This window comes from Chionomys nivalis, chromosome 22, assembly GCF_950005125.1.
Source record: "Chionomys nivalis chromosome 22, mChiNiv1.1, whole genome shotgun sequence".
Taxonomy (NCBI): domain Eukaryota; kingdom Metazoa; phylum Chordata; class Mammalia; order Rodentia; family Cricetidae; genus Chionomys; species Chionomys nivalis.
The window spans coordinates 21204607-21231055 of NC_080107.1; the positions used below are offsets into that span (position 1 = coordinate 21204607).

General features: G+C 37.8%; 1 protein-coding gene across 16 annotated transcripts in view; it reads left to right on the forward strand.

The window, feature by feature from the left end:
- Window positions 1-26449, forward strand: part of Baz2b (bromodomain adjacent to zinc finger domain 2B) — a 213038-nt gene that overhangs the window by 167802 nt on the left and 18787 nt on the right. For 7 of the 16 annotated variants that reach the window (XM_057755621.1, XM_057755630.1, XM_057755637.1 and 4 more), the window contains 13 exons: window positions 1615-1707; window positions 1848-1909; window positions 5640-5705; window positions 7342-7407; window positions 8908-8952; window positions 9187-9219; window positions 10443-10508; window positions 14140-14280; window positions 17529-17783; window positions 18650-18864; window positions 20176-20250; window positions 21509-21752; window positions 25983-26045. In XM_057755621.1, the coding sequence (XP_057611604.1) occupies window positions 1615-1707; window positions 1848-1909; window positions 5640-5705; window positions 7342-7407; window positions 8908-8952; window positions 9187-9219; window positions 10443-10508; window positions 14140-14280; window positions 17529-17783; window positions 18650-18864; window positions 20176-20250; window positions 21509-21752; window positions 25983-26045 (1424 nt within the window). The remainder of the gene's footprint in view (window positions 1-1614; window positions 1708-1847; window positions 1910-5639; window positions 5706-7341; window positions 7408-8907; window positions 8953-9186; window positions 9220-10442; window positions 10509-14139; window positions 14281-17528; window positions 17784-18649; window positions 18865-20175; window positions 20251-21508; window positions 21753-25982; window positions 26046-26449) is intronic. The other 9 variants (XM_057755623.1, XM_057755631.1, XM_057755632.1 and 6 more) reach the window with 5 other exon arrangements.

Sequence of the window (26449 nt, forward strand, 5' to 3'; positions counted from 1 at the left end):
TAGACTACATGGCTAACTTACTAGAACTCTGAAAGCATTCAAATGCTGCTTCAAGGGTTTTCCTCATAGTGAGATGGAAACAGGCTTCTGCTTCCGCTGTGTACTTCTGTGTGCCTTAGACATTTTATTTATATGCTCTGTGTAATATTATTTGTTATAAAATAGCTATAAGTATTAAATAAAATCATGTAAATTTTTTGCTTTAGCCACATTCAATAAAGGTAGAAATACATAATCATTGTCAGTTAATATAGTTTATATAACATCTTTTTCAGCTACAAAATTTAGAGCTGTTGTTCTGTGTTGAAAGTAGAACTTTCTAAAATATGTTTCAGGTAATATGATTCATCCCTTTCAGAGTTAATAGCATGCAGATTACACTTGCCATTGAGGAGAATAATAACATTGTATGGTTTCTTTATCGATTGCCCCTGTCTACACTAACAACCAACCACTAAATCTCAACGACTCAGGGCACTAAGAGCTAATCATTTTTCCAGGTAGAATCAGTGGGAGCAGCTTCATCGGTCTTGGCTGGGATTGTTCACATGTGTGGGCTCAGTTGTCTCCATGTATTCAATATCCAGCAGCCGATCTAAAACATGTCCTTGGTTGGTGGGCAAGGCATAGGTACGGGGCAATAGAGAACATGTCTTCCCTTGAACACCCTCTGTCGTTTCAGCTAACATCCTTTTGACCATGGGACACCACTGGCTAAATTCAGAATCTCGGGGCAGAATTCATTCCATCTCCTGATGAGAGGGACTCCAAAGTGTTTTTGTCCCGGATCCTTCTAGCTGTCATTTAAAGTTACAAGACCTTCATTCATTGAAATGTTTTTAATAATATTCGTGTACGTGCATAATGATGTGTGTATGAATGAAATACATATGTGCCATGTTGTACATGTGGAGGTCAGAAAACAATTTTCAAGATTAGTTTGTTTTCTCCCCAGCAGGAGTTCTGGGAATGAGACTCAGTCAGCAGACTTACACAGCCATGTGCTCGTTAAGATGTCTGTCTGGCCAGTAGTCTCTCCTTTTTATTTTAAGAGTTTTAGTTCTTTTGCCGTGTAAATGAAAGTATCACTAGATTCAAGGATTTAATCACTGGCACAGCTAAGTGAAATACAAGTTTGGCTAGAGGTCTTTGCCTTTACAAGTATGTGAAAATGTGTGTGTTTACATGTGTGTGATATGTGTGTGTGTGTGTGTGTGTTAAGATTGAAGCTAGCTGATATTCTTACATCTCAGCAGGTCCTTAACTCAAAAGAAGGATGACAGGGATCACATTTATACAGTTATTCTTTTCTTCAGAGTTGATTAAATAATTTGGCAGTTCTTTTCTAACTTTTGGGGGCTTTAAAATTCATGATTGCTTTGTCTCAACTGCTCCATTGCCGGAGCTACCCCAGTCTCCTAATCTGGCCATTTCTAGGGGGAATGAACATGTCATTCTCTACCAAACTGCTTTCCTGCCTGCTCTGTATCTCCCCTAGGCAGTTTTCTGAAGTGCGCATCATTCGTGGTGACACAGCACAGTTCCACATTACTCTTCGAGTTTATCAGGTATATAATGTTGTTAGTTATACCCTGTGAAATTTGTGTTTTTCAGAAATAGCCAGACAAGCAGCACAAATTAAGCTTCTGAGGAAACTTCAAAAGCAAGAACAGGCACGGGTTGCCAAAGAAGCCAAAAAACAACAGGGTAGGAGACTTAGATGCATTGAGAGGTGGGGTCTGGGGTTGCTAGTCTGCCTTCCAGTCCTGGTGGGGTCTGGGGTTCCTAGTCTGCCTTCCAGTCCTGGGTTTCTCTGATGACAGATGTGCTTTGGTTTCTCTTAATAGCAATAATGGCTGCCGAAGAGAAGCGGAAGCAGAAAGAACAGATGAAGATTCTGAAGCAGCAGGTAAGTCCATGTGCTGCAGCGGACTTCTAGTCTGCCTTCCCGTGCATCTGCATCTGTGCGGACATGGTTCCCACCTGGATGCTTGCACAGCCACTGTTATGTGGAATGCCTCTGTCTGTTTAGAAAGTTGCCATCCTAAAATTTTTACTCCTTTTTTTTTTAATATTTCAAGAGATATTTATTCTCGTTGTTTTATATGAATGCATGTTTGCCTCCATTTATGTATTTGTACTACATCTATGTCTGGTACCCATGGAGGCCAGAAGAAAGCGTTGGATCCTCCAGAGCTCTGTTACAGATGGCTAAGAGCTACCATGTGGGTGCTGGGAACAAACTGAAGTCCTCTCCAGTATTCTTCACTGTGGAGTCTTCTTTCCAGACGTGCCTTTTTCTTCTCTTTTTTTTTTAAAAATGTGGGTTCTGATATTGGAACTCGGGTTCTCTTATTTATAAGATAAACACTACTAACTGAATGTGTGTGTGTGTAAGTATGTTTGTTTTGATTTCTGCTCTTCTGAGTCCAGCTAGTTTTGTACATATGTACATAGATGAAGGGTTGGCCTCTAGGGTCTGGGCAACATGTAGGGAGGCCCTATCTCTGAAGTTAAGGCCTTGTGAGCTCTTCCTGTATCCGTGGTGGGAATGATAACCCGTATGGTCTTGCAGGCGCAAACATTTTAAATTCATGTTTGCGACATTCCTGTCATTTCCAAAACACTGTTTTGCAGCAGTCCCCTAGCTCTCTGGCTCCTACCGTTTCCCTGACCGCTCTTATGTGATGTCTCCGAGACTTGAGTGGAGTCAGTGTCTGACTGATGAGGATCAGAGCTCTACAGTTTCTTTTTTCTGCAGTTAAACCAGTTGTGGTTCTCTGACAATCTCCATCTGAGACAAACAGAAACTTATTTATGAGGGTGTGAGCTGCACTTACTTGTTTATTAAAGATGAGTCTTTTGAAGACGGTTACATAGCATATTAAAGTGAGGCATTGGCAGAATGACGAGGGGTGCCCAGGGCTGCAGCAGTGGAACTGGTATCTGTCTGATTGGACTTGTACCCATTCGCCAAGGGGCAGCTCAAGTCTAGTACTACAAACCTAGCCTTGAATTCGTTAATGCAAAGATCACAGGCCCTAGATGAAAACCTAAATGAACTTCCTTTACTTTTAAATCATGTCCTTTTTCTTAAAGTTTTTAAGAAGCAAAATTTTATATGTAATATTTGTAAGTATCTTAATATTTTTGTAGACCTTGAATTCAAGTTGGTACCCCGAGATTGTTTTCAGAGTTAAAATTCATGTATCATTTGATAGAGGGTATTGCTTGAACATCCAAGTTTAGTAAGAAAATGTGGCAATTTAGTTAGTTATTTTTGGTGTTTTCAAGACAAGGTTTCTCTAACTTTGTATCCTGTCCTGGTACTAGCTCTGTAGAGCAGGCTGACATCGAACTCAGAGATCTGCCTGCCTCTGATCCGCCCGCCTCTGCTTCCCGAGTGCTGGGATTAAAGGTACATGCCACCACCGCCTAAGCTCATGTTGTTTTTCTATGTGTAATATGTATTGAAACTTTTCTTTGTCAATTTCATACATGCATCATAACTAAAAGTACCTCCCACTCTTTCTAATTTCCCTCCTACCCCTATTACCCAACTGTCTTCCCTGTAAGTCATTTTTCTCTCATTCATGTCTTATTTTTATTGTGTTTTTGATTTTGTTTTGAGTTCCTTGAATTTAACTAGGATCGTCTGTGTGACTGTGGGTTTGGAACTATCTATTAGAACCTGGTGGATTCCTTAGTGGTTACACAGTGGACAACAATGACTGCATCTTTCTCAGAATCCACAGCAGCCAGCAGTCCAGTAGCAAGGGTCCCTTCCATGATTCACAGCTGCTTTCTGACCTGTGCTGTCTTGTGTAGGCACAATAGAGGTAGCCACAACTACTGTGAGGTCATCACTGCACTGACTGGGCCGTGTTCAGAAGCCCAACCCCACTCCATCCCTGCCAGGACTTTCCGGATGCTTCATAAGGCCTTGACCACTGTGGGAGCTATGTGTCCCCATATACAACAAGAATCCCTTAAAGCAATTTTGCAAGATTCTGGAAGCATCATGATGAAGTAGGATGAGCACAGACACTCATCTGAGTTGAGTGAAACTCTTGAGTTCTGAGCGTTAGCATTAGAGCAAAATATTTGCTGTTAGAACTCAGTATCCTCTTAATAAGTGGGTACATAATATGATAGGAAATTTATAAATCTTATAAATGATATTAGTCTTCATGCTAGTGATAGATATCTGTAATATATCTATTTGGCTGTTAAGGTAAAGCTTAAACTGAATATATTTAACCCCAGATGACTTTTGGTCTAAGAATCTCTATATCCTCACATGAGAGAAGGATGTAATGCTTTTGCTGAGTGAAGGTCATACCCCTTTAAAAGTCTTATGATTGACAAAAAAAAAAAAAGATTTCATCAAGAATATGTTTCCCTCAGGTCTCAACTTTTTTTTTTTTTTTTTTTTTTGAGACAGGGCTTCAGTAGCATTGGAGCCTGTCCCAGAACTTCTAATATAAGTAAATAACTCAAAACTTGGTTCTTCAGTCTGTTACCTAGAAATAACATAAAAATACATACTTGGGTTTTTATTTTTGGTAAGCTGCAGCTAATATTCAGTGTCAGGAAAGGAACACCAGGAGCAAAGTCATAGAATGCGATAAGTCTTCAGAATTAGATTATTGATTTCTCAAATATCTTGATTGTGTTATATACCTCTGTAGAGACTCAATAATAACACAGAATGATGGAAAATCCACAGGAAAGCATAGTCAGACATATCTGGAAACTGAAAGAGGAACACAGCTTTGTTTGATATAGATGACATGTGTTTGCTATAGGAATTTAGAACAAATCCAAGTCAGAAATGTCAAGGTTTGTCGTTGCTGTCATTACATATTCATTCCTATCCAGGCCAGTCGGAAACTTTCTGAAAGAACATTTAAGATGGAAGTTCTGACTGTGATTGTAGCATAGAAGAGTAATTTTAAAAATCAACATGTAAATTCTTATCAAAGCGTATATGATTGCTAAATATAAAATATAACCAAATTAAAATATTTTACATGCCAGTTATCTGATGTAAGTAATTTCATGGATCATAAAATCAAACTAATTCCCTTTAAAATCTTGTGGGTTTATTCTTGTGGTTGAAAGCATTGTTCACATCATGTTGTCAACATGTGGAATAAATTTTAGGATCAGAGATTATTTTTAATAATGACCTTAAAGCTATGTAGTGACTATATAGCTGTGATTTTAAAGCATTCTTTAAATTTATGACAAGTTGACAAAGGCATGGATGTAAATCGTTTTATAGAAATAATATTCTTTGTTCCAGTTCATTCAGTAAGTGGTAGAAATCTATCTGTTGCTATATGTATTTCTGTTTTCTGTTTTATCTGTTCTTGCAGTTCGTTGAAAATACTGTCTGGATATATAACGTTAATCAGCTTTGCAATCTCTTTGTGTGTTTGTTTAGCATTTATAGTTTACCACTATGAGAAAATGTCTAAACTCCTATGAGTCTCCTTACAACAGGTAGCTGAATTTCGGATCCAGCACGGAAAGCTTTTGATAATTTAGTATTCATGCCTTAAATATTTTGACTCCAATTAAACCTTTTTACCTAAATAATTTATTTTCTCAAATTTTCATAATGTTTCCCACAGGAAAAAATTAAGAGAATCCAGCAAATCAGAATGGAAAAAGAACTCCGAGCTCAGCAGATTCTTGAGGTAGAATTCTTAATTTAACATAACTAAGATAACAACTCATAAAGTGCGGGGTCATTTCCGATGCTCAGTTATTACTGCATTCATTCAGATGAATGCATCCATTGGAAGTCTATTCAGAAATGTGTAGATAGAGGCCTTCTTTGACCCTTGTTAGTGAGTTCATCCATCCTAGCACTAAATGCCAGAAAGTGAAATAAAACATACAGCAACCAACAAAAGAGAGAAGACTTGAGAAGCCAGTATAGTTGTCATGGAGTTCGTGGTGTTTACCCTCAGGAAAGCCCTAGAGCATATAGTTAGACTTTTTTTTTTCCACTTAGAAGCTCTTCCATGATAGAAAATGCTATCACTAGCAGGGTTCCTAGTGTACCTCCCCTCTGCAAGAGGACTAGAATTAGGTGTGCAGGATGTGTTAGCATCAAAATTAGTAGCTAGAAATCAGCAGGAAGAAATACTGAAAAGGCGGACTTAGCACATCCAGGACTCATGCAAGTCCTGCCAGAGTCTGAAACTTTTTATCTGAATGGCATTTTCACGGGGCTTTGGTGCACAGTGTCGCTGCCACATTGTGAGACAATGACCCATGCTAGAAACAGTTGCCTCATCAAGACAAAGGCAAATATGTTTCATGTCCTGTATCAAAAGTAGTATATGTCTTGAAGTTGTTTCCTAAAAATATAGTGAAAATAAACTTTTTTGTTTTGGTATTTGGTTGTTTGAGAGAGGGTTCCTCTGTGTAGCCCTGACTGTGCTAGAACCAACTCTGTAGACCTCAAACTCACAGAGGTCCTTCTGCCTCTCCCTCCCAAATTGATGGGATTAAAGGCATGCGCCACTGTCAAGGGAAAATAAACTTTTGATAATTGCAGTTCTTTTTCCCCTCAGCTGTTGATGGACGGCTGCTTTGTAGAACTCTATGCCCTGAGATCTGCAGAGGCTTGGGTGTTCTTGTGTTGTAGTGCTTTCTCCTAGAAATGCAGACATTCCCTCACCCTGTTTAGGTTACTTTTATAACTCCCAAATTCAGAACACTTCTTTTTGGAAACAAATAAGCAATAACTTAGAGGTAATTAGGACCTTGCAGATGGTGAGTGACTTCAGGTGGTATAGTGTGAGGCTGGCTGTCAGAGTGCAGGCTCTGTCTTGTTAAACAACAAATGCTGAATCAAGACCCAGTATACAGAGGTAGTGAAAATCAGATTTACTAAATTTCATTTAATGTTTACAACCAAATAATGGATTTCCTTATCTAAAATATCAAGGAGAAAAGGAAGTTCCAAAAGTATATGTGCTTGAGGTTCTTTTTATCCATCAAAATTATTTCTGATTTTTTTTCAGTGAGTAAATTTTCTTTTAAAATCCTCAAAAATGCAAAACATGATAGTCGTTTTTCTTAAGATAAAATAATGTTATTTCAAATGTTTATCTGTTTATAGAAGAAAAGATGTTGTCTTGTGATTGTTAAGGGTGCTACAGATGTGTTTTAGCCCTGATGTTCCTTTGGAAATACTGCGAGGCGGGGATGTTTGTAACTGTCTGCATATGTGTTACATGATCGCTGTGTACCTTGTGAGGCATGTAGCTGCAAGTCTTAGCGGTGCTGTTGCATGACTTGAGACCTGTTTCGCATGCACAGGCTAAAAAGAAAAAGAAGGAAGAAGCGGCAAATGCCAAATTATTGGAGGCCGAGAAACGAACAAAGGTTAGTTTAGCCGAGAATCAAGAGTTTTTATTTTCAAAAATAAAAACTTCATTTGTGAAATACCAATCATGAAAAAATAGTTTTTCTTAAAGCTACTATTGAAAAATATGTGTGTAAATGTGTGCTTTTATTTGTATGTATATTGTTGTATGTTTTTTATTTCTTAATGTAGGTATGTGCTGTTTTGATGTATCAATGGAAGACATCAAGTTAGAAATTCAAATTATTGCATGGCATCTGGATTTAAGTTTGCTTGATAAGAATGCTCACCCAAACTAGCTTATGTGTCCTTTATGTTTATGGTTCAACCCATGCCGCAAACCTGACTGCCCCCTCATAACTCTCTCTTTGTTAGTGTCCAGTAAGTGTTTTAGTTTTAAGAAACAAAATGCATAATCTAGCTGTGGTGATGCATACCTGTCATGCCTGCAGTCAGGAAGCGGACTTAGGAGATGTGGATGGCAAGTCCAGTAGCAAAGCAAGACCCTGTCAATAAACAAAAAGTAAATAAACAGGCAGAAACACTGTTAGCTGTCATTACATAGTAATAAGATCAGTCCGTTATATTCTGTCCCAAAATTGTGGAGCAGTTTTGATTATAATTCCCTGGCATGAAGCATAGAGAGACGCTCTATTCATTCTCTTCCTTCCCTGCCTAGCTCTTCTCTTCCTCTGAATTCTGAATGGCACAGCTGAATGGACCTGCTAGTGCTTCGGTTGCCAGCACAGCTCTACTATATAGAGCCGCAGCAATGCTTTGCTATTTGCTCAGTTCTGTTTGGGGCACCATATAGTTGTGCTTGGGATGAACTAGAGTTTATGCCGCTAAGCAAAGCTCTGCTTCTAAGCTCTACCCTAAGTCTGGTTTGCAGTCTTTTCAACATATACTCCCGTACTTTGTTCTCTAGAATAAAGAGTAGTCTTAGTTCTTCTATTCTCCTTTATATTTACTTACCCTCAATAGTCATTTCACTGAGATTTTACCTTGTTCAACAATAATCAGTAGGTAACAGACTTATGTAATTGTTTTGCATTGCGTCCAATCCCCTTGGGGTGGACACACATGCGCCCAGGCATACACAGAGTATATTTGGGACCTTATGTTTAGAGTGAGAAAGGCTTTAATAAGCTAGTTTTAAGAGTTGAATCGTAAATTATTGAGTAATTGTTAAAATATATATGCAGTTTTTATACCCTATGTTTGACAATCTATTCAGTCAGTTTAGTGAATTTGCCATTGAAGTATGCTTTTTAGTTATTTATTAAATTTTAAGTGAAATGATTACTAGGCAAACATCCTTGCTACTGATTGTGCCATGCAATTTGTGTTAGTTAGCCATTAGGTAGAGCTGTATCAATGTAAGAAAGATGGAATAGTGAACATCTTCTGTAGTCAAAGCTATTAGAAGGCTGGAAATTTATCTGAAATGCAATTTTTATTATTTAATGTGCTCTAAATCTCTCCTAAAATCCGTATATCAAAAGTTTCTTATTTTTAAGGAAAAAGAACTGAGAAGACAGCAGGCTGTCCTTCTGAAGCACCAGGTCTGTATGCACAGAGCGCAACTGTGGAAAGAACTTTGTCATTGACTCAACTATTTGGGGGGTGGGAAACTTCAAAATACTTTCTTTAAGACTTCTCGTTAATTCCTGCTGCGGTTTTCCCTTTGTCTTACAGTTTAATGCCTTGCTTTGGTATTGGTGTCTTTGGGGGGTTAAAATTGGTTTTATGACTCTGTGATTTCTGTTTCATAATGTTGTGCCAACTCTTTCTACCAGGAGTTGGAGAGGCATAGACTAGATATGGTATGGGTATGTTTATTTTTGTACATCTAACACCGCATTGTGATTTGGTTGTGATATGGTTGTCATAGCAATGCATAAAGTGTAGCACTGGCTGCTGTCATATTACATACTGCTGCATGGCTTTACAGCACAGTGCATTGCATACATCTGCTTGTCTGTCTATGAGAAGTGTGATACGTCTCAAAGAGTTTTCATTGAATTGCATAAAGCTCCTCTCTAAAAACGTGCATTACTGATGTCACAGGAAAAGTTGACTCATTATACATTTAGATACAGTTATGACCCATGTTCTCCCATCCTTGTAGATGCAAAACTGCCATTACGAACAATGGGAATTTTGAATTTGCTTGATGAGAGAATATGAAATGGATTCTGGTTTTATAGTCAAAATTTGGAAATACCCCTTTGGGGGACCAAATATATCAAAGCCAAAATATTGATTAAGTAACAATAATATGCAATTTTTACATTAAAATTAGTTACCAAATTAAGGTAGTGCTTACCTTACTCCTATAGTGGGCATTTTAGATTACTATTGTTTGCCCATGGTACAGCTTTATGCCTTTAAATGGTGCATCAAGCATCAGACATCAGTAAATAGGAATATCACATTTCATTGGTATATGTGTATGAACCATGAAGAGTTTAACTTTTAATTGGTATAAACACTTTTAAATTTTTTTCCTAATTTATTGGTGTACTATTGGATTTCAAAATAATTTTGTACTTGAAATTAACTTAATCAATTCTAAAACCACAATGTGAAAGTGATTATGCATTAATTTTTGCCTGATCTTAAATTTTAAGAACAATGTAACCTTGTAAAATTGGCTCTAGTATTTTGTGGTTTTTCTAATAGCAGATGTAAGGTAACTGACCTGTTCCAGCCAACCATTATGCTTTTTGTTCTGGCAGCTTTTGAAGGAGCATCACAGCTGACCATAAGTAAACCTTGTATGCTCTGTTTACACTGTCTCCATGCTCATTGCTTCACCTTTTTGCTGTTGATTGCTCTTGTATTTGCTTTCTAAACCTGAACTAAAACATGCACAGAATGGCCATTCTTGTCTTATATTTAGTATTTACCATGACTTGTCTATAAATGCTAAACATGCTATATTGAGTTTTTGTTGTTGTTGTTGTTTTTGTTGTTGTTGTTGTTTTTCCATTTGAAGACCCAACAGTTAACTGTGGTTGAGTTGTTCTCCTAATTTTATCTGGCCTTGCAGGAACGGGAGCGAAGGCGACAGCATATGATGCTCATGAAAGCTATGGAAGCACGTAAGAAAGCAGAAGTAAGTGCGTTCCTGGAGGACTATTACCTTACGATGGAAAGATTGCTTTTCCTGAAGCAGTAGCTATTGTAGTTTTTTTCAGAGTACAGGTTTGCCGTGATTTTTATTGTGCTGATGACATTGATGAGCTAACTGTGGCTCCTTATTACTGTAACCAGGATGTCACAAAACTAACCTTATAACATGTGTAGAGGTTCCAGGCACTTTTATTTAGATCCTAATCATACCATCCACAACTTCTGCTATCAGAACTAGACATGCTGTGTGTGTTCTGAGGATCGAGCCAGGTCCTCTGGGAGAGCAGCCACTACTCTCATCTGATGAACCATCTCTCCAGCCTTAACCAAATTTGTAATTCTTTTCTGTTATTTCTTTCTTTTTTTAAAAAAATTCTTTTCATGGAATATATTTCAATCATTTTTTTCCTTCCCCAAACTATTCCCAATTCGTTGTTACCCGCCTAACTTAATGCCTGCTCACTCGTTTGCTCTCAAAAAATAGCTGAAATAAACAAAATGCCATTAAGACAAAAGGAAGATGCCAAAGAAATGAGATAAAACTCCCCTCTCCCCATACACACATCCACAAAAGGTCAGCATTTGTTTTGTATTGGCCAACTAAGTGTTCCTGGGCATTGGGCCTGCCCTGAACTATAATTAATATACTCATTGTCACTCTGTCTGAGAAAACTGATTTTCCCTTTCCCAGCAGGTATCAATTGCAAATATAGCATCTTGGTCAGGTGTGGGACTTTTGCCTACTTACCCTTTCAGTGCTGGGATTTTGTGTGGTTAGAACCTGTGCTGGCCCTGTGCATGCTGCCATAGACTCTGTGAGTTCATATGTGCATCAGTCCTGGTTATGTGTAGAAGAAACTGTTTCCTTGGACTCATCCATCATCTCTGGCTCTTAAAATCTTTTTGCTACTTCTTCGTATGATCCATAACCCTTGGTGACCCTTGGTTTGATGACAGCCTTCCACTTGGGACTCACTTCTCTGATGTTCTCATCCTCTACACATTGTCCAGTTAATTGCAGAAGTTTCTCTGATGATCTGAGTGAGGCAGTGATCTGTGGGTATGATGATACGCCATTAGGAGTCATTTCATTGCTCTATTAGTTTCCTGGGATGATAGCAGTACGTTCTCCCCTAACCCCTTAACCTTCCAGTGTCAGGCTAACTTCAGCAGTGTAAGGATTGGGTTCCCAGTCATGGACTGAGCCTTAAATCCATTTTTTTTAATGATTGGTTATTCCCACAACATATATGCCACTATTACCAGTGTATCCTGCAGGAAAGTAGCTGTCTCAGTATTTGTAGCTGTGTGATACTGATTGTTTTACTCCTTTGGTAGTTGTACTGTGCTGAGTACCTTCCAGTATGACGAATGCTGGTTCCTAGGCGTGAGGCTTATGGTTGTGCACCAGGTCAACGTCTCTGTGCTCAGTGGCATAAGTTAGTGTTTTCTTTTGCTGTAGGGCATTTTCTGAATCTAATGAGATGATCATGTGGGTTTGTGTCTTTCAGTCTGTTTATGTATTAGATATAGAACTATCCCTGCATCTCTGGGATAAAGCCAATTTGATCATGGTAAATAACCTTTTTGATATGTTCCTGAATTCGGTTTCCAAGTATTTTCTTGAGAATTTTTAAATATTCATAAGGGATATTTTTCTGTAATTTTCTCTTTTTTTTGTAGGATCCTTATGTGGTTTTGGTATGAATTATGAATAGCTTCATAAAAAGTATTAGTATATGTTCCTTCAGTTTCTATTTTGTGGAATAATTTGAGGCATAATGACTTCAGTTTTTTGAAACTGTGGTAGAATTCTGTGCTCAATCCACCTTGTCCTGGCCTCTTATTTGTTGGGAAAGTTTTAACTACAGCTTCTATTTTATTAAGGTGCTTGGGTCAATTTACATTATTTATTTCATCTTAATTTAATTTTGATAGGTTGTACATACCAAGAAATTCATCTATTTTAGGCTTTCTAGTTGGGTGAAATACAGATTTTTAAAGTCTGTTCTTACGATTTTCAGAATTTCCTCAGTGAATTATAATTTCTCCCTTTTCATCTCAAATTTTATCAATTTGTGTCTATCTTTGGATTAATTTAGATAATGGCTTGTCAACTTTGTTGATTTGCTCAAAGAACTATTCTTTGTTTTATCGATTCTTTGTATTGTCTTTGTTATTGTTTGTTTCTGTTTCATTGACTTCTTTCCTAAGTTTGACAATTTCTTGCTATTTACTCTTTTTGGCTATTATTTTTGGTTTTTTTGTTTGTTTGTTTGTTTTCTTTAAGTATTTCATTAAGTTACTTACTAAAATGAGATTTTTCCATTTTTACTTCTTAGAGATACACCTTCATTGTATCTCTACAATGCTTGGATATGTTGTGTTTTAATTTTCATTAAATTCAAAAGGTTTTGAATTTCCTTCTTAATTTCTGCTTTGACCAATTTTTCATTAATGAATTACTCAGTTTCCTTGAGTTTCTGTACTTTTTCTGTTGTTTGATATCCACCTCTAACCACGGTGCTCACATAACGTTGCAGGGCCTTCTGTCTAAGAAAGTGGCACAGATAGTGTTTATGGTTCATTGTGTACAGTACACTGATCTTACTTTCAAAAAGGATCTCAACTTACTGTTGGGTTTCTGATTTAGAAATCTCCTTTCTATGTTTTTTCTTTACATAAATAAATGGTTAATTTAGTATTGTACTATAGAGTATCTGAAATTGTGTTAACATTTTTTAGCATCTTCTAAATAAAGTTACTAAGAATAAACCAATTCTAAATTTTCACCCCAGTTCTGTTTAAGATAATCTCTGAGTTTACATTTATTTGCAACCTTGAAGTAAAATTTTAAGTGGCTTCTCAAGAGTTTAGTGAAATTTGTGATGGAAGTCTTATAATTGGAATGATAAAAAGAAACGGAAGACTAGAGACATCAAATTATCCTTGTCTATAGAAGGAAACATAAGGGAATTGCTTAAAGAATATGTTTAATTACCGACTCAGATGTTTTTCCATTGTTACTTTTAAGGCTTTTGAAGAACTAACCATTTAGCAAATTAATCACATGCTCAAGGTATTGTAGGTGTTATGTCATACTATATGCGTTAGAATTACATGATAAGAGTAAAAAATAATAGCAGTGTTTAGGCTAAAAAATTGTTAGAAAAAAAAAACTGGATGGTAGTGGCTGGGATTCAGAAAAATCATAAAGGCTTTCTTGAACTACCTACCAGGCACCTTATCCTTCTGAGGATGCAGTTATGTTAAGGAACAGGTGCACAGCTTGGGAGTCCTAATTTCAATTCCCAGCACCCACATGACAGCTCACAACTTTTTGTAACTCCCAATTCCACAGGGTCTGACATCCTGACACAGACAAATATGAACATCAAATTTAAAAAATGAATAAAATAGTAAAAATATTCAAATGTCAAAATACTTAAAAACAAAGTCCTTGTTTCTAGGCAATTCTCAGCTTATTCCTAGGCTTCTTAGAGATGATTTTGTTCATTGAAATAATAATAATTTGATCACTTTGGGAACGTCATTAGAGTTTTTTCAAACAGTTGTCAGGATTAAGATTTCTTGTGCATGATTTTCTCTTTCAGGAGAAAGAACGATTGAAACAAGAGAAACGCGATGAGAAAAGGTTGAATAAGGAGCGCAAACTAGAGCAGCGGAGACTGGAATTAGAAATGGCAAAGGAACTAAAGAAGCCTAATGAAGACATGTGCTTAGCAGACCAAAAGGTGATTATGATGCGTGAGCCATTTCACTTACAAATCCCATTTCTCCAGTTTTCTTACCAGTTTCCTTTTCCAGAAGTAGCACGAGTTTCCAGGCGTGGTCGGCTCTGCCTGGATTGTCAGCTGTCCTTTTGCTGGTCACCGCATCACTACAGACCTTTCAGTCCTCGTAGATGGACCCCAGAAATTACAAGGCAGAGAGACAAAGGCAGAGAGAGAAGCAGATGTGTCTCTGTGGCTCTCTTGTTCTATCCAGTAACTGAGCACAGAAAAGCTTGACATCTCTTTACCCCCACAGACACTTAGATTTATCTGAGTTCCTCCAGTTGGTCAGCTACTTTATTGAATGTGTCCACTGCATGCTGAGTGCCTATATGAATTCCTTGAAGGACATGTTTTGGTCTAGTCTTCAGTAAAGTCCCATGGCACTGGTATTTATTTGTCTCAATTTGTTGATGAAAAACCTGAGACAAAGTGGAACCTTGCCCTTGATCACACTGTTTGCTGTTAGAGGCCATGCTCCTTACCATCTTGACATCCAAGAAGGTGTGTCCAGCCATGGAACTGGAAGCTTGGGTTTTCTCTTCCAGTCTCACAGGCAAATGCAGTGTTGCTAGCGTACATGACAGTAGCTATTTGGAAATATCAGAGTAACCTTGGAAACAAGATGCTGTGCTATATTTTGGTGGAGAAATAAGCTTAATTTTGAATATAGCTAAGAAAATGGTGCTTATAGAAAATGATATCAATAATGCTTAAAATTTCTCTCGCCGGGCGATGGTGGCACACGCCTTTAATCCCAGCACTTGGGAGGCAGAGGCAGGCGGATCTCTGTGAGTTCGAGACCAGCCTGGTCTACAGAGCTAGTTCCAGGACAGGCTCCAAAGCCACAGAGAAACCCTGTCTCGAAAAAAAAAAAAAATTTCTCTGACCACCCTGTAATCTGTCACCGTGCCTGGTCTATAAAAGCTGTATGTATGCTTCTGCCATACCCACCTGTTAGGTATACAAACCCTGGTTTGTATGATCCCCTCCAGTAGTGTGATTAACACAATTATTTCATGCCTAGTAGGGCTTGTATTAAATTAACATTCAGTTTATTTTACTTAGCATAACTGCTTTAAGATAAAAATCAATATATACTTGTCAGTTTTTTTGTTTGGACGTTTATATTTTCCTAAGCAGAATGGGAAAAAGGAAGGCAAAATGAACTGGCTTTCAAGTAGAGCATTGGCTATTACTCATAATTCAGTGTTTTCAAACAATATTAAAAGAAATTCTTCAGTGAGTTACCTGAGTAAGTGCAGAGCAAAGGGCCGATTCAGATAATATTTATAAGTTACTTTTTTCATATAAAATTTAAATTACATACATGGGCAAAATATGCCTAATTTAGATTACGTATTGAGTGAATTTTTAATGTCTATAATAAACTTAATGTAGCTTAATTATTAGAGTGCTGCCATGTGTGCATACAGAAGTGGCAAAGAGATTTCTCTCTAATTTTAACACTAAAGCTCATATTGATGCTTTACTAAACACAGGGACCTACAGCCCTAGTGTTGGATTGTAACCAGACTCATGAGTTCTGGTAATGTGGACCCAATGACTTACTGCAGCCGTTAGCTGCTGATGGGCTCACTCTTTCCAACCAGAATGTCCATGGTGCAAACAAACTCAAAGCAGTTCTGAGCCACCATTAAACACGAAAAGCTCAGCGAATAATTACGTAGTGGTACGGTACTTTTGAAATGCTTATTATTTTGATTTGCTTGTTTTGTTGCTTGGTTTTGGTCGCGTGATTGGTTTGGTGTGGCTCATGCTGTTTTATAACCTTATTTTATCAACATAAGAAATTTTCAGTTCTTCTTTCTGCTGTCAAATTTGAATTCATATCTAGCTCAACCCAGATTTGCAGGTGATTGCTTGCTTTCAAAACCATTTACATATTAGTGCCTTGGGAGCTGCAGTAATGCTCACAGGAACTCTATCCTCCTATACAGGATAAAGAAATACAGCAGCTTAAGTTTCTTTGGATGATAGAAAATCCATGCTTTGGAGAACTGGAGAGATGACTCAGTCGGTGAAGGGCCTGCCACACAAGCACCAGCACCTGCGTGTGCATGCCCAACAGCCACATAGACACTGGGCACAGGCAGGGCCAGGTGTCGTCAACCCAGAACAGAGTGGCGAGAAATTCCCTGGCCAACCTGTCCAGCCAAATTAATGAGCCCCGAGGTGTTTAGTGGGAGATTCTGTTTTTAAAAATAAAGTAATTAATAGGTATGGGAGGAATGGCTAGTATCTTTGCTAGATGAGTAAAGTATTTGCCATCAAGCCTGACAACTTGAATTTGATATTCACCAGAACCCTATGACAGGAGAAAGCCTTCTCCTGCTGGTTCTCTCCTGAGCTCCATAGGCATACTGTTGTACACCCGCCCATACCCTCCTGCGTGCATACATCATAAACACATAGATAGATGATAGATAGACACATAGATAGATAGACACATAGATAGATGGTAGATAAACACATAGATAGATGATAGATAAACACATAGATAGATGATAGATAAACACACAGAGATGATAGACAGATAGATGATAGATAGACACATAGATAGATGATAGATAGAGAAGTAGAGAGATGATAGATAAACACATAGATAGATGATAGATAAACACATAGATAGATGATAGATAGACACATAGATAGATGATAGATAGACACATAGATAGATGATAGATAGAGAAGTAGAGAGATGATAGATAAACACATAGATAGATGATAGACACATAGATAGATGATAGAGAAGTAGAGAGATGATAGATAAACACATAGATAGATGATAGATAGACACATAGATAGATGATAAACACATAGATAGATGATAGATAAACACATAGATAGATGATAGATAAACACATAGATAGATGATAGATAAACACATAGATAGATGATAAACACACAGAGATGATAGATAGACACATAGATAGATGATAGAGAAGTAGAGAGATGATAGATAAACACATAGATAGATGATAGACACATAGATGATAGATAGACACATAGATGATAGATAGACACATAGATAGATGACAGATAAACACATAGATAGATGATAGATAGAGAAGTAGAGAGAGGGGGAATCAGTGTCAACATATCTGTACATAACCTTGTATGTACAAACAAAATCCAGACTTAATTTTTTAAAAGCTGTGTTAATTTTTCTTGTGTTTTGTTTGCAGCCCTTGCCAGAGTGGCCTCGCATCCCAGGACTTGTCCTCTCTGGAACCACATTTTCAGACTGTCTCATGGTGGTGCAGTTCTTACGAAACTTTGGTAAAGTTTTGGGCTTTGATGTGAATATTGATGTTCCAAACCTCAGTGTTCTTCAAGAGGGATTGCTAAATGTAGGGGACAGCATGGGTGAAGTCCAAGACTTGCTTGTGAGACTCCTCTCAGCTGCTGTGTGTGATCCAGGTCTAATTACAGGATACAAGGTAAAAACACCCGAATCTAACCCATTGCTTTACATCTGTACTCTCCTTGTATTGCTGGTTAAGTTTTCCATGATAGCAGAAGATTGTATAGATGTTCTTTATTTCATTGTTCACGTTTATCTTTTGGAGTTAAATGTAGATTTATATTAGTTACAGTTGGCAAATGTAGAAGAATCTTGGTAGATGGAGGAATGCAGACCAGCCTCCTGGTTACTCTTTATTGCTCTAGTTGTAGGCATTTATGGAAATATGCCAGTGGTATCTGTCAGAAGCAGAATTCATAATTGCTAAAGGATTTAGAACTTGCATGCTGATTCTGAAGTTCTCCTTTGTCAATTGTTGTAAACAGCAGGCTATTGAATGCCATATAGGTCACAGTGTTGACTCTGTGTTGGTCAGTAAGTACTCCGTTCGTGCACATCTGTCTGTCTTATCAGATACACATTCAAGGTATCTTTTCTCTAGACAATACTGTAAAATGCTAAGCTTCCAGGGGCAATGGTGTTTTTCTCCATGTGCCTATCACTGACTTGACGTAATAAAGGTAGAAAATAATCACAGTGATTTTGATCATCAGTACTTTGCCATTCATTCCAGAATGTTTTTACAGAGAATACTTGATGACTACTTAAATCTGTCTCCTATCAATATTCAGATTTTTCTCCTTCCCTCAGTCCAGGAAAGTTTAATAAGGGGACAGAACACAATAGACATGTGAATATCTGTCTATCATGCTGTTTTATCTCCATTCCAGTTCTGTGATAAAGTCCTTATTAGTAATACCTAGAGCATATAAGCCAATATTTTATTCCTATTTTTGAATGAATGAAGGTGATTAACATTGATAAAAATGCCAAACTTTCTAGGCCAAAACCGCTCTTGGAGAGCACTTGCTGAATGTGGGTGTGAATCGAGACAATGTGTCGGAGGTTTTGCAGATTTTCATGGAAGCCCACTGTGGACAGACGGAGCTGACGGAGAGCCTCAAGACTAAAGCTTTCCAGGCTCACACCCCAGCACAGAAAGCCTCCGTCCTTGCCTTCCTCATTAATGAACTGGCGTGCAGCAAGAGTGTGGTGAGGTAAGCCAGGCGTTCCTGTTTCGAATGGGTCTAGTCATGGGGCACACAAATTGCTTCTAGAGAATTTGGAAGTTATTGACTAGCACCGAGAAGAAAATCAAAATCGTAAATCACCATTAGAAGATAGCCAGCAATACCATTTCAGTTCATTTCTATGTGTTCTGTGTTCTATGTGAACATAATGATCTTTCTGCATATATGTAATCTGTATTCTTTGTTACATGTATTGTTTAATCATTTTGCTAATTCTTCATGTATTGGATATCTTTATTGTTTGCTACAGTGCTAGAATCCAGAACCATTCTAGGAATCCAGAACTTTTTTCCTTGACGTCTTTGAGGACCTGATTTTCCTTAGTAATTCATAAAGCGATCCCGTTGCTTATTTCTTTGTATCCTAGTCTAACCTTAGATTTCTAGTTTGCCAGTGAAGTAGTTTATACTTTATTTAAGATTTCAAGTCCATCTGGCACTCTGTTACTTACTATGCACAAAAGTGTTAGCTAGTGTTCGAGCATGTCATCCTTTGCTTATTCTTAATTTGTCTAAAATTTACTTGTCTTACTTTTAGTCTTTTACCTTTTTAGGAAAAAGGATTTGTGAATTTGTTTTTACCATTGTAGACAAATTAAACCTTCTGTACCTGTCTTAGCTATGATATAGTAATATGATTGTTATCATTTATTTTTTGTGTCCTTTTCAAATATCCCCAAGAGTGTATTAATATTTTATGAAGGAATTATTTCATTATGCATAAGCATGATGACAAATAGTAATGCTGAGTGGCTCTTTAAAGTATATACACATAGAAACTCATTGTACAGAGAACATTGATGTTTTCTGTTTTGGAAAAATAAAGGCACAACCATTCTATTACCACCAGCGAATACCACAGCATCCATATTTTCCATCTTGACATGTAGACATACACAGAGATGTTATCTGTACATAAGTATGTATATATACTTATATACTTACGTAAATGTACATCTATGTCCTAATTTCCCAGTTGAATGTGGAAATGGTCATTTCCTAAATATATGCCAAACCCATCAGAATGCTATTTTTATAAGGAATTGTGAGACTGTATTACAGCCCTTTTGATTTAAAGTAGAAACCAAAGTAACTTTCCTAATAGTAACATTGTATCTAATGAAGAAATGATTGTTTTTTAAAGTCAGTGATGTTCTATAAACCCATGCAGATATGAAATGTGATTGTTTGTATCATTTTACCTATGAAAATGTATGATGTTGCATGCTAAATGGACACATTGTGGATTATATCTTTTAATACATCTTTGTTTTGGCAGTGAGATTGACAAGAACATTGAGTATATGTCAAACTTGAGGAGAGATAAATGGGTAGTGGAAGGTAAACTCCGCAAGTAAGTCCTATTTTCTTAATCTAATGTGCTGTCTTCCTTTAGTTCAAGTCTCCAGTAAGGCATGTGGGTTGGAAAAATGGAGTTTAAACTTTACTTTTTGTACGAGAAAGATACTATTTCATCTGGAGTCTGAAATAAGTGATGGAATCTAAAAGCAGACAAGGAAAATAGAATTAGATTCATTGAACTCATGTTTCAATTTTAAAAGAGACATTTTTCTTTTTTCTTTCAGCAAAGTCAAGCAACCATGTTTTCTGTTGTTGTTGCTAATGGATTGTGTTTGTCTTAGTTAATATCTGGACTATTACCTTTTTGAATTAAAGTTTGCTTCTACAAAATATAATAAAAATTATTCAGTATTAAAATTTAATTATCTTCCTTCCAGGAAATAAATTCATCTGCTGTGTTAAAAGGGTATATGACCCACACGTGTAATCTCAGCGTTCGGCATGCTGAGGCAGGAAGATCTAGGGTTTAAGACCACAGAGTTACATAGTGAAACCCTTTCCCCAAATTAAAAGAAATAAATAGACTAGAAGAACATTTTCTGGCCCGGAGAGATGGCTCAGTGCTTGGGAGTGCTTATTGTACTTGGAGAGGACCTGGGTTCAATTCCCAGCACTTACGTGATGGTGCACAACCATTTATAGATCCCACTTTCAAGAGACTTGATGCCCTCTTCTGACCTCTGTGGGCACCAGGCACTCACATGGTGTGTATACATACATGTTAACACATAAAATAAATTAAAAATATTAAAATATTAGTTTCTTTGTAGTAATTTGAATTGAAATGTAGTCAGGCACATAGTATAGAAGTCCGGAAGTACCAGTCGAACATTGTCAGAATCATTCATCTCAGCTTTCATGGGCGTTTTTTGTCAAATATGGAAACATATGTCTTAAATTTCCCTAGTTGATATTTTTACTGCCATTGATATATATTGTTTATTACATGAGCTTAAGACTTCACATTATGATCTGGATGTGGTGGTTCACACCTGGAATCCCAGCACATAGGAGGCAAAGGCAGGAGGATAACAAATTTCTAAGGCCACCTGAGCTACAAAATAAGACCTAACTTCATGTGCCAAGTACTGAGTGAGATAGTGATGTTTGCCTAGGAAACACTGTGTTGAATCCTCAGCACTGACAGAAAGAAGGGAAAAAGAAAGTTTGGCATTGTGCTCATAAAAATTACAACTTTAGTGGTGACAACAGTAGATTTTGATTCTGTATCTTTCTTTTAATGTTTAAAGGCTCAGGATAATTCATGCTAAAAAAACAGGCAAAAGAGACACTGCGGGAGGCATTGATCTCGGAGAAGAGCAGCATCCCTTGGGCACCCCCACTCCAGGACGCAAGCGGAGAAGGAAGGGAGGAGACAGTGATTATGACGACGACGATGATGATGACAGTGATGATCAAGCAGATGAGGATGATGAAGATGAAGAAGATAAAGATGACAAAAAAGGGAAAAAGACTGATATTTGTGAGGATGAGGTAATCCAGTCAGGTTCATGTGTAAGATTTAGCAAGAGCTATGCAACCTGCTAAAAAGCAACACGACATTTAAAGCCATTGAATTCAGCTTGTGGCATTTACTTGTCCCAGTTTCTTCATCTGAAAATTATTTCCTCCTCCTCCTCCCTTTTCTTCCTCTTCCCCTGCCAGGCTTGCCTGTGCTGTGCTCCCAGCCTGAAGATAGTGTTGTATTTGTCTATTCAAGTGTTTTGTGATAATTAAGGAAGCACTTAATTATTATGGTTCCATGGTTGAGCATGGAAAGAAACTTGGAAGTTAGATTTGCTTTGTGTGTGTAAATGCTTTACTCAACAGGTGTGTGACAATGGTCCCCTAAGCTCGTATCACCTGCTGACATTGTTGCCAACTTGTTTTGTTTCAGTGTTCTCTGCGATGTTCAAGTAATGAAATCACTAATACTGTATTGCTCTGAATGTGTCACGGCCCCCTCGTCCAGCAAGGAAGACGCGTAACACTGGAGCGCTTCTTGCTAAGCAGTTTATTTCAGGACTCCATTCACAGCAATCTTTTCCCTTCTCTTTCTCTCCCTCTCTCTCCGGGCAAACCTCTCCCAGCCCTTAAGTAGGCCTGGGCTGCCAACCCCAGATTGCCAGGTGGGCACTGCCCATAGGTCCACGCATATGACAGTCATTGCGTGATAATAGCATAAGTCAGGCTTTAGCCATAGGAGTTGATTATCACAGAGAGCACTCGCTTTCGGGATCGTGGAAGGCAGGAGCCAGCACCATCAGGTGTGACTCCACACAGCTCTCTACATTGCCATCAGGTGTGGCTTCACGCAGCTCGCTACATGAATGTATGTATCCCTGTTGTTAGTTGAAACATGACCATCAGCATCTTAGGAATTGTCTCTAGAGTGCTGTCGATTCAGATCCTCAGATATTCTCTCTGGTACCACTGACCCATTGTGTTACACTTGCTTACCACTCATGCCTCAAAGGTTTGGTCAGGTTTAATGCAAATGCTGTATTCCTCAAACTCTAGCTTTCACAGCTTTAACCGAAGATGGATGCAGCACTGGGCACCCTCACTACTGTCAGTGAAGAAGTTTTTTTTATTGTTTTTTGTTTTGTTTTGTTTTTAAGATAGAATGTTAATTGGCATAATGGGAAGATATTTGCAATGTAGATCACATGCCCATGAAGGACATTAGGCATTTGGAGGAACAAACTCTCACAAGTACTTTCTGCAGCCATTCACTGAGAACTACATCTCAGGGTGGATGTTCGCATGGGGAATGCAGAGAACAGTGTTTGGCAGCTGCTACAATGCTGCGTTTCTTAATTGTTTGGGCATTATTTTTTATGAAATGCAGTGGGTTGTTTTTCCACCTGTCCTTTTCTTTGCTGTGCAGGGATTTTTTTATCTGACGTGGTCCCACTGTTGAACTTTCTTTTGGTGTCAGAGCCCTGCAAAGATGACATTGAGATTTGTTGCAGAAAAAAACTGTTCCATAGTGCCGGACCTCCTCCAGACTTTCATGTTACCACTACTGGCTTCAAACTCGAGCCCAAGAGGCCAGGGCCTCTTATTGAGACTTCTGACTAGCATGGGGCTGCACGTGCCTGGCCCTGTGCCCTGATATAATGTGCTTAAACATCATTTTGTCACAGATATGTAAGAAGTATCTAATTTGAGAATCACAGACCCATTCATCAGTAATCTGTTTCATTTGGAAAGTGGAGCCGTTTCCATAACAAGAGCTAAGCCTTTCTGGGCTTGGTGGCTTTTTTAGATATTTAATATTATAAATTGGCCTAAATGTTGGCACAAATTTCTAGCCCTGCTTTGGGATTTCAGTGTGTTCTGCTGAGTGATGTCACTAAAGTGGGTTGATGGGTAGAAATTGTTTGCTTCACCTTGCTTCTGGTGGGGAAAGGGAAGACAGTCTGCTCATGTAGGCCATGGAAACCCTGGTTTCCCTTGGTTCATGACCCTTCTGGTCTCAGCTTTGTATGTGTGCAAAGCTTGAAAGATTAGAAAACACGTAAATCTTCAAAAGATTAAAGATTATAGCTGTGTACCACCCTACCCAGTCTCTGACTTCCTTTTTAATTACATAATTGGGAGCCATAGATTTTATTATTTATACATAGAACATGTCATTTAACATAGCTATAGTGTGAGTAATCATAGTTAGATTATAGGGTTTATTACCATTATATATCCTACTATTAACATGAGGAAATGGTATAAAACTTTTAAAATAATAAATATTTAGGGTCTTAAAAAACCAATTTATGTTTTCTTTAGCTAGATAGAATGACATGTGCCTATAATACTGCACTTAGGAGACTAAGAAAAGGAGAACAAGGAGTCCCAGCTACATACCATGGCCTTATTTAAAAAAAAAGTTGCTGTGGGAGTGGCTGGTACATGTACCTAGAGGCCAAGATACAGAGCATATCTGTGAGATCAAGGCCTGCTTAGGCTGCCAGGAGAGTTCCAGGGCAGCCAAGGCTGCAGTTTAAACCTCGTCTTAAATAGTTTGTTTGGTTTTTTTCTGCATCATTTTTATTTTTTTCTATTTTTTATCTTATATCATCTTTTCCCTCCAAAGATTTCCATATTTATGACCTCTTTTTTCCATTGTTATATACTTGTGTACATATTAAATAATCTTTTTTAAGAAAAGAAGAGCTTTTTTCCCCTTGAAATGATTGGAAGGAGTCTTTATAATAATAAAGGCCTGGTAGACACGTATTAAATATTGGCTAGTTAATAAAGTACTGATGATATCCAAGAGCAACCTTGGCTTCTTGCTTAACTCTAGTTTGCGTGTCAGTACAATAGTTATAGTTCTTGAAGAATTAATTACTGGGAGGTTTTTCATTAAGGCTCAGAAGATGCTGCCTTCAGCTAAGTCACACCCTTTGTCTCAGTCAGTTCCCTTCTGTTCCCATGCTTACTCCTCTTACACGTAACCTTCCCAATTGTTGGACTTGTGTTGAGACTCTGCTGGGCTGTGTCCTCATCAGGTGATGTACATGAGGTTGTGTTGAACATTAAATGATTAGCTCAAAGGCACTTTTGATTAAGAAGCAGTGGAGAACCATGGTGAGGATAATTTCTGTCTTCAGTTTTGGTAATTGTGTATGTTCTTTCTGTTGTCGCATACCTCTGATCTTCTAAGTTCTTTTATGTTTCCTAAAATTATGGGTTTTGTTTGTTTTGTTTTTTTGTTTTGGGGTTTTTCAAGACATGGTTTTCTCGGTGTAGTCCTGGCTGTCCTGGAACTTGCTCTGTAGACCAGGCTGTCCTCAAACTCACAAAGATCCAGCTGCTTCTGTATCCCAAAAGATTAAAGACGTGCACAGCCACCACCCATCTAAAATTATAATTAACCAAAACTCCTTTAATTAAAACTTAGTAGACTATCATTCCTTTCTCATCCTGAGAGAAGTATTAAAAATTACAGTTTGTAGGTTATTTGGACCACAGTTGTAGGATACTTGCACCACAGTTGTAGGATACTTGCCTTGTTTTCGCCAGGCCTTAGGACAGTCCCACAGCACTGGACAAGTGGAGAGGCTGCGTTTGGTTGATTTGGTTGGTGCGTTACTACTTTGTTGCCGTATCCCAGTTACCTGGAATGTGATTCTTGCTTTAGTAAATTCTCAAAACATTGGTCCTGCTTATGAAAAGGTCACTTTATATCAATATTTAAGTACCTAGCTGCAAGTCAGGATTTGAGGATTTGGAGGCTTGTTATCTTTTTATCCCAGTTAGAATTCATGTTACTTTTAGCACAGTCTATGTAAAAGCCAAAATAATTCTTGTCCTCTGACTTTGGATAAGAAGTGCATAGACAATGGGTGATTATGAAACTGTGAACACTTCCCTCCGTCGCCTCTGCTTACTAGATGTGCATCTCTTTTCTAATGAGTATCAACAAGTGCTGGTGACTTTTGAAAAAATGCTTCTTTTTGGATGGGAATGTCAGAAAAAATGCCCAGAGGAAATATCAAAAATTAATTGAAGGGCTAATGATGTAAATGATTGAATGCTCATGTGTCATGCACAAGTCCCTCTGTTTAAGCAGTACCCTTAAAAAGTGCTCTGAGTGCTCCGCTCAGTGTTAAAATTCCTCCTTTACTACTTCTATGCTTTATATGTAGCTATGAATGTGTGTGTGAGGAAAGAATGAAACTCTGAAGCAGATAAATAATTCTGTGTTTTATTGTTTAGGATGAAGGTGACCAGACAGCAAGTGTTGAGGAGCTGGAAAAACAGATTGAAAAACTGAGCAAAGTAAGCACACTCGAATGTGTGTTCACGTCTGCGTACAGTGTTCTTAAATCCGGGATTCGTTTCTTTCCATAAGTAATTAAACAGAAGGATTCCAGAAACACCCTCACAGTTAAACTAGACTGGCTGAATGCTGGGGTTAGAAGCCTCTGAAAGCATTATGCTTAGCCAAATCTGTGAAGAAAGAGTTCTAGACTCCTCAATTGGACCTTTAAATTAATGCATCAGTAAAATATATTCTCTTGGAACTAATTACTCGAAATTTCTGAGTTTCATAGTAATTTTAATATTTCTATTTCATTTTACACTTGTACATTTATTTATTATACTTAAATTAGACTTATAAACTGTTTATACTTCAGTATTTATCATTAAAATTTATGTTCTGTTTTCAGTATCATAATTTA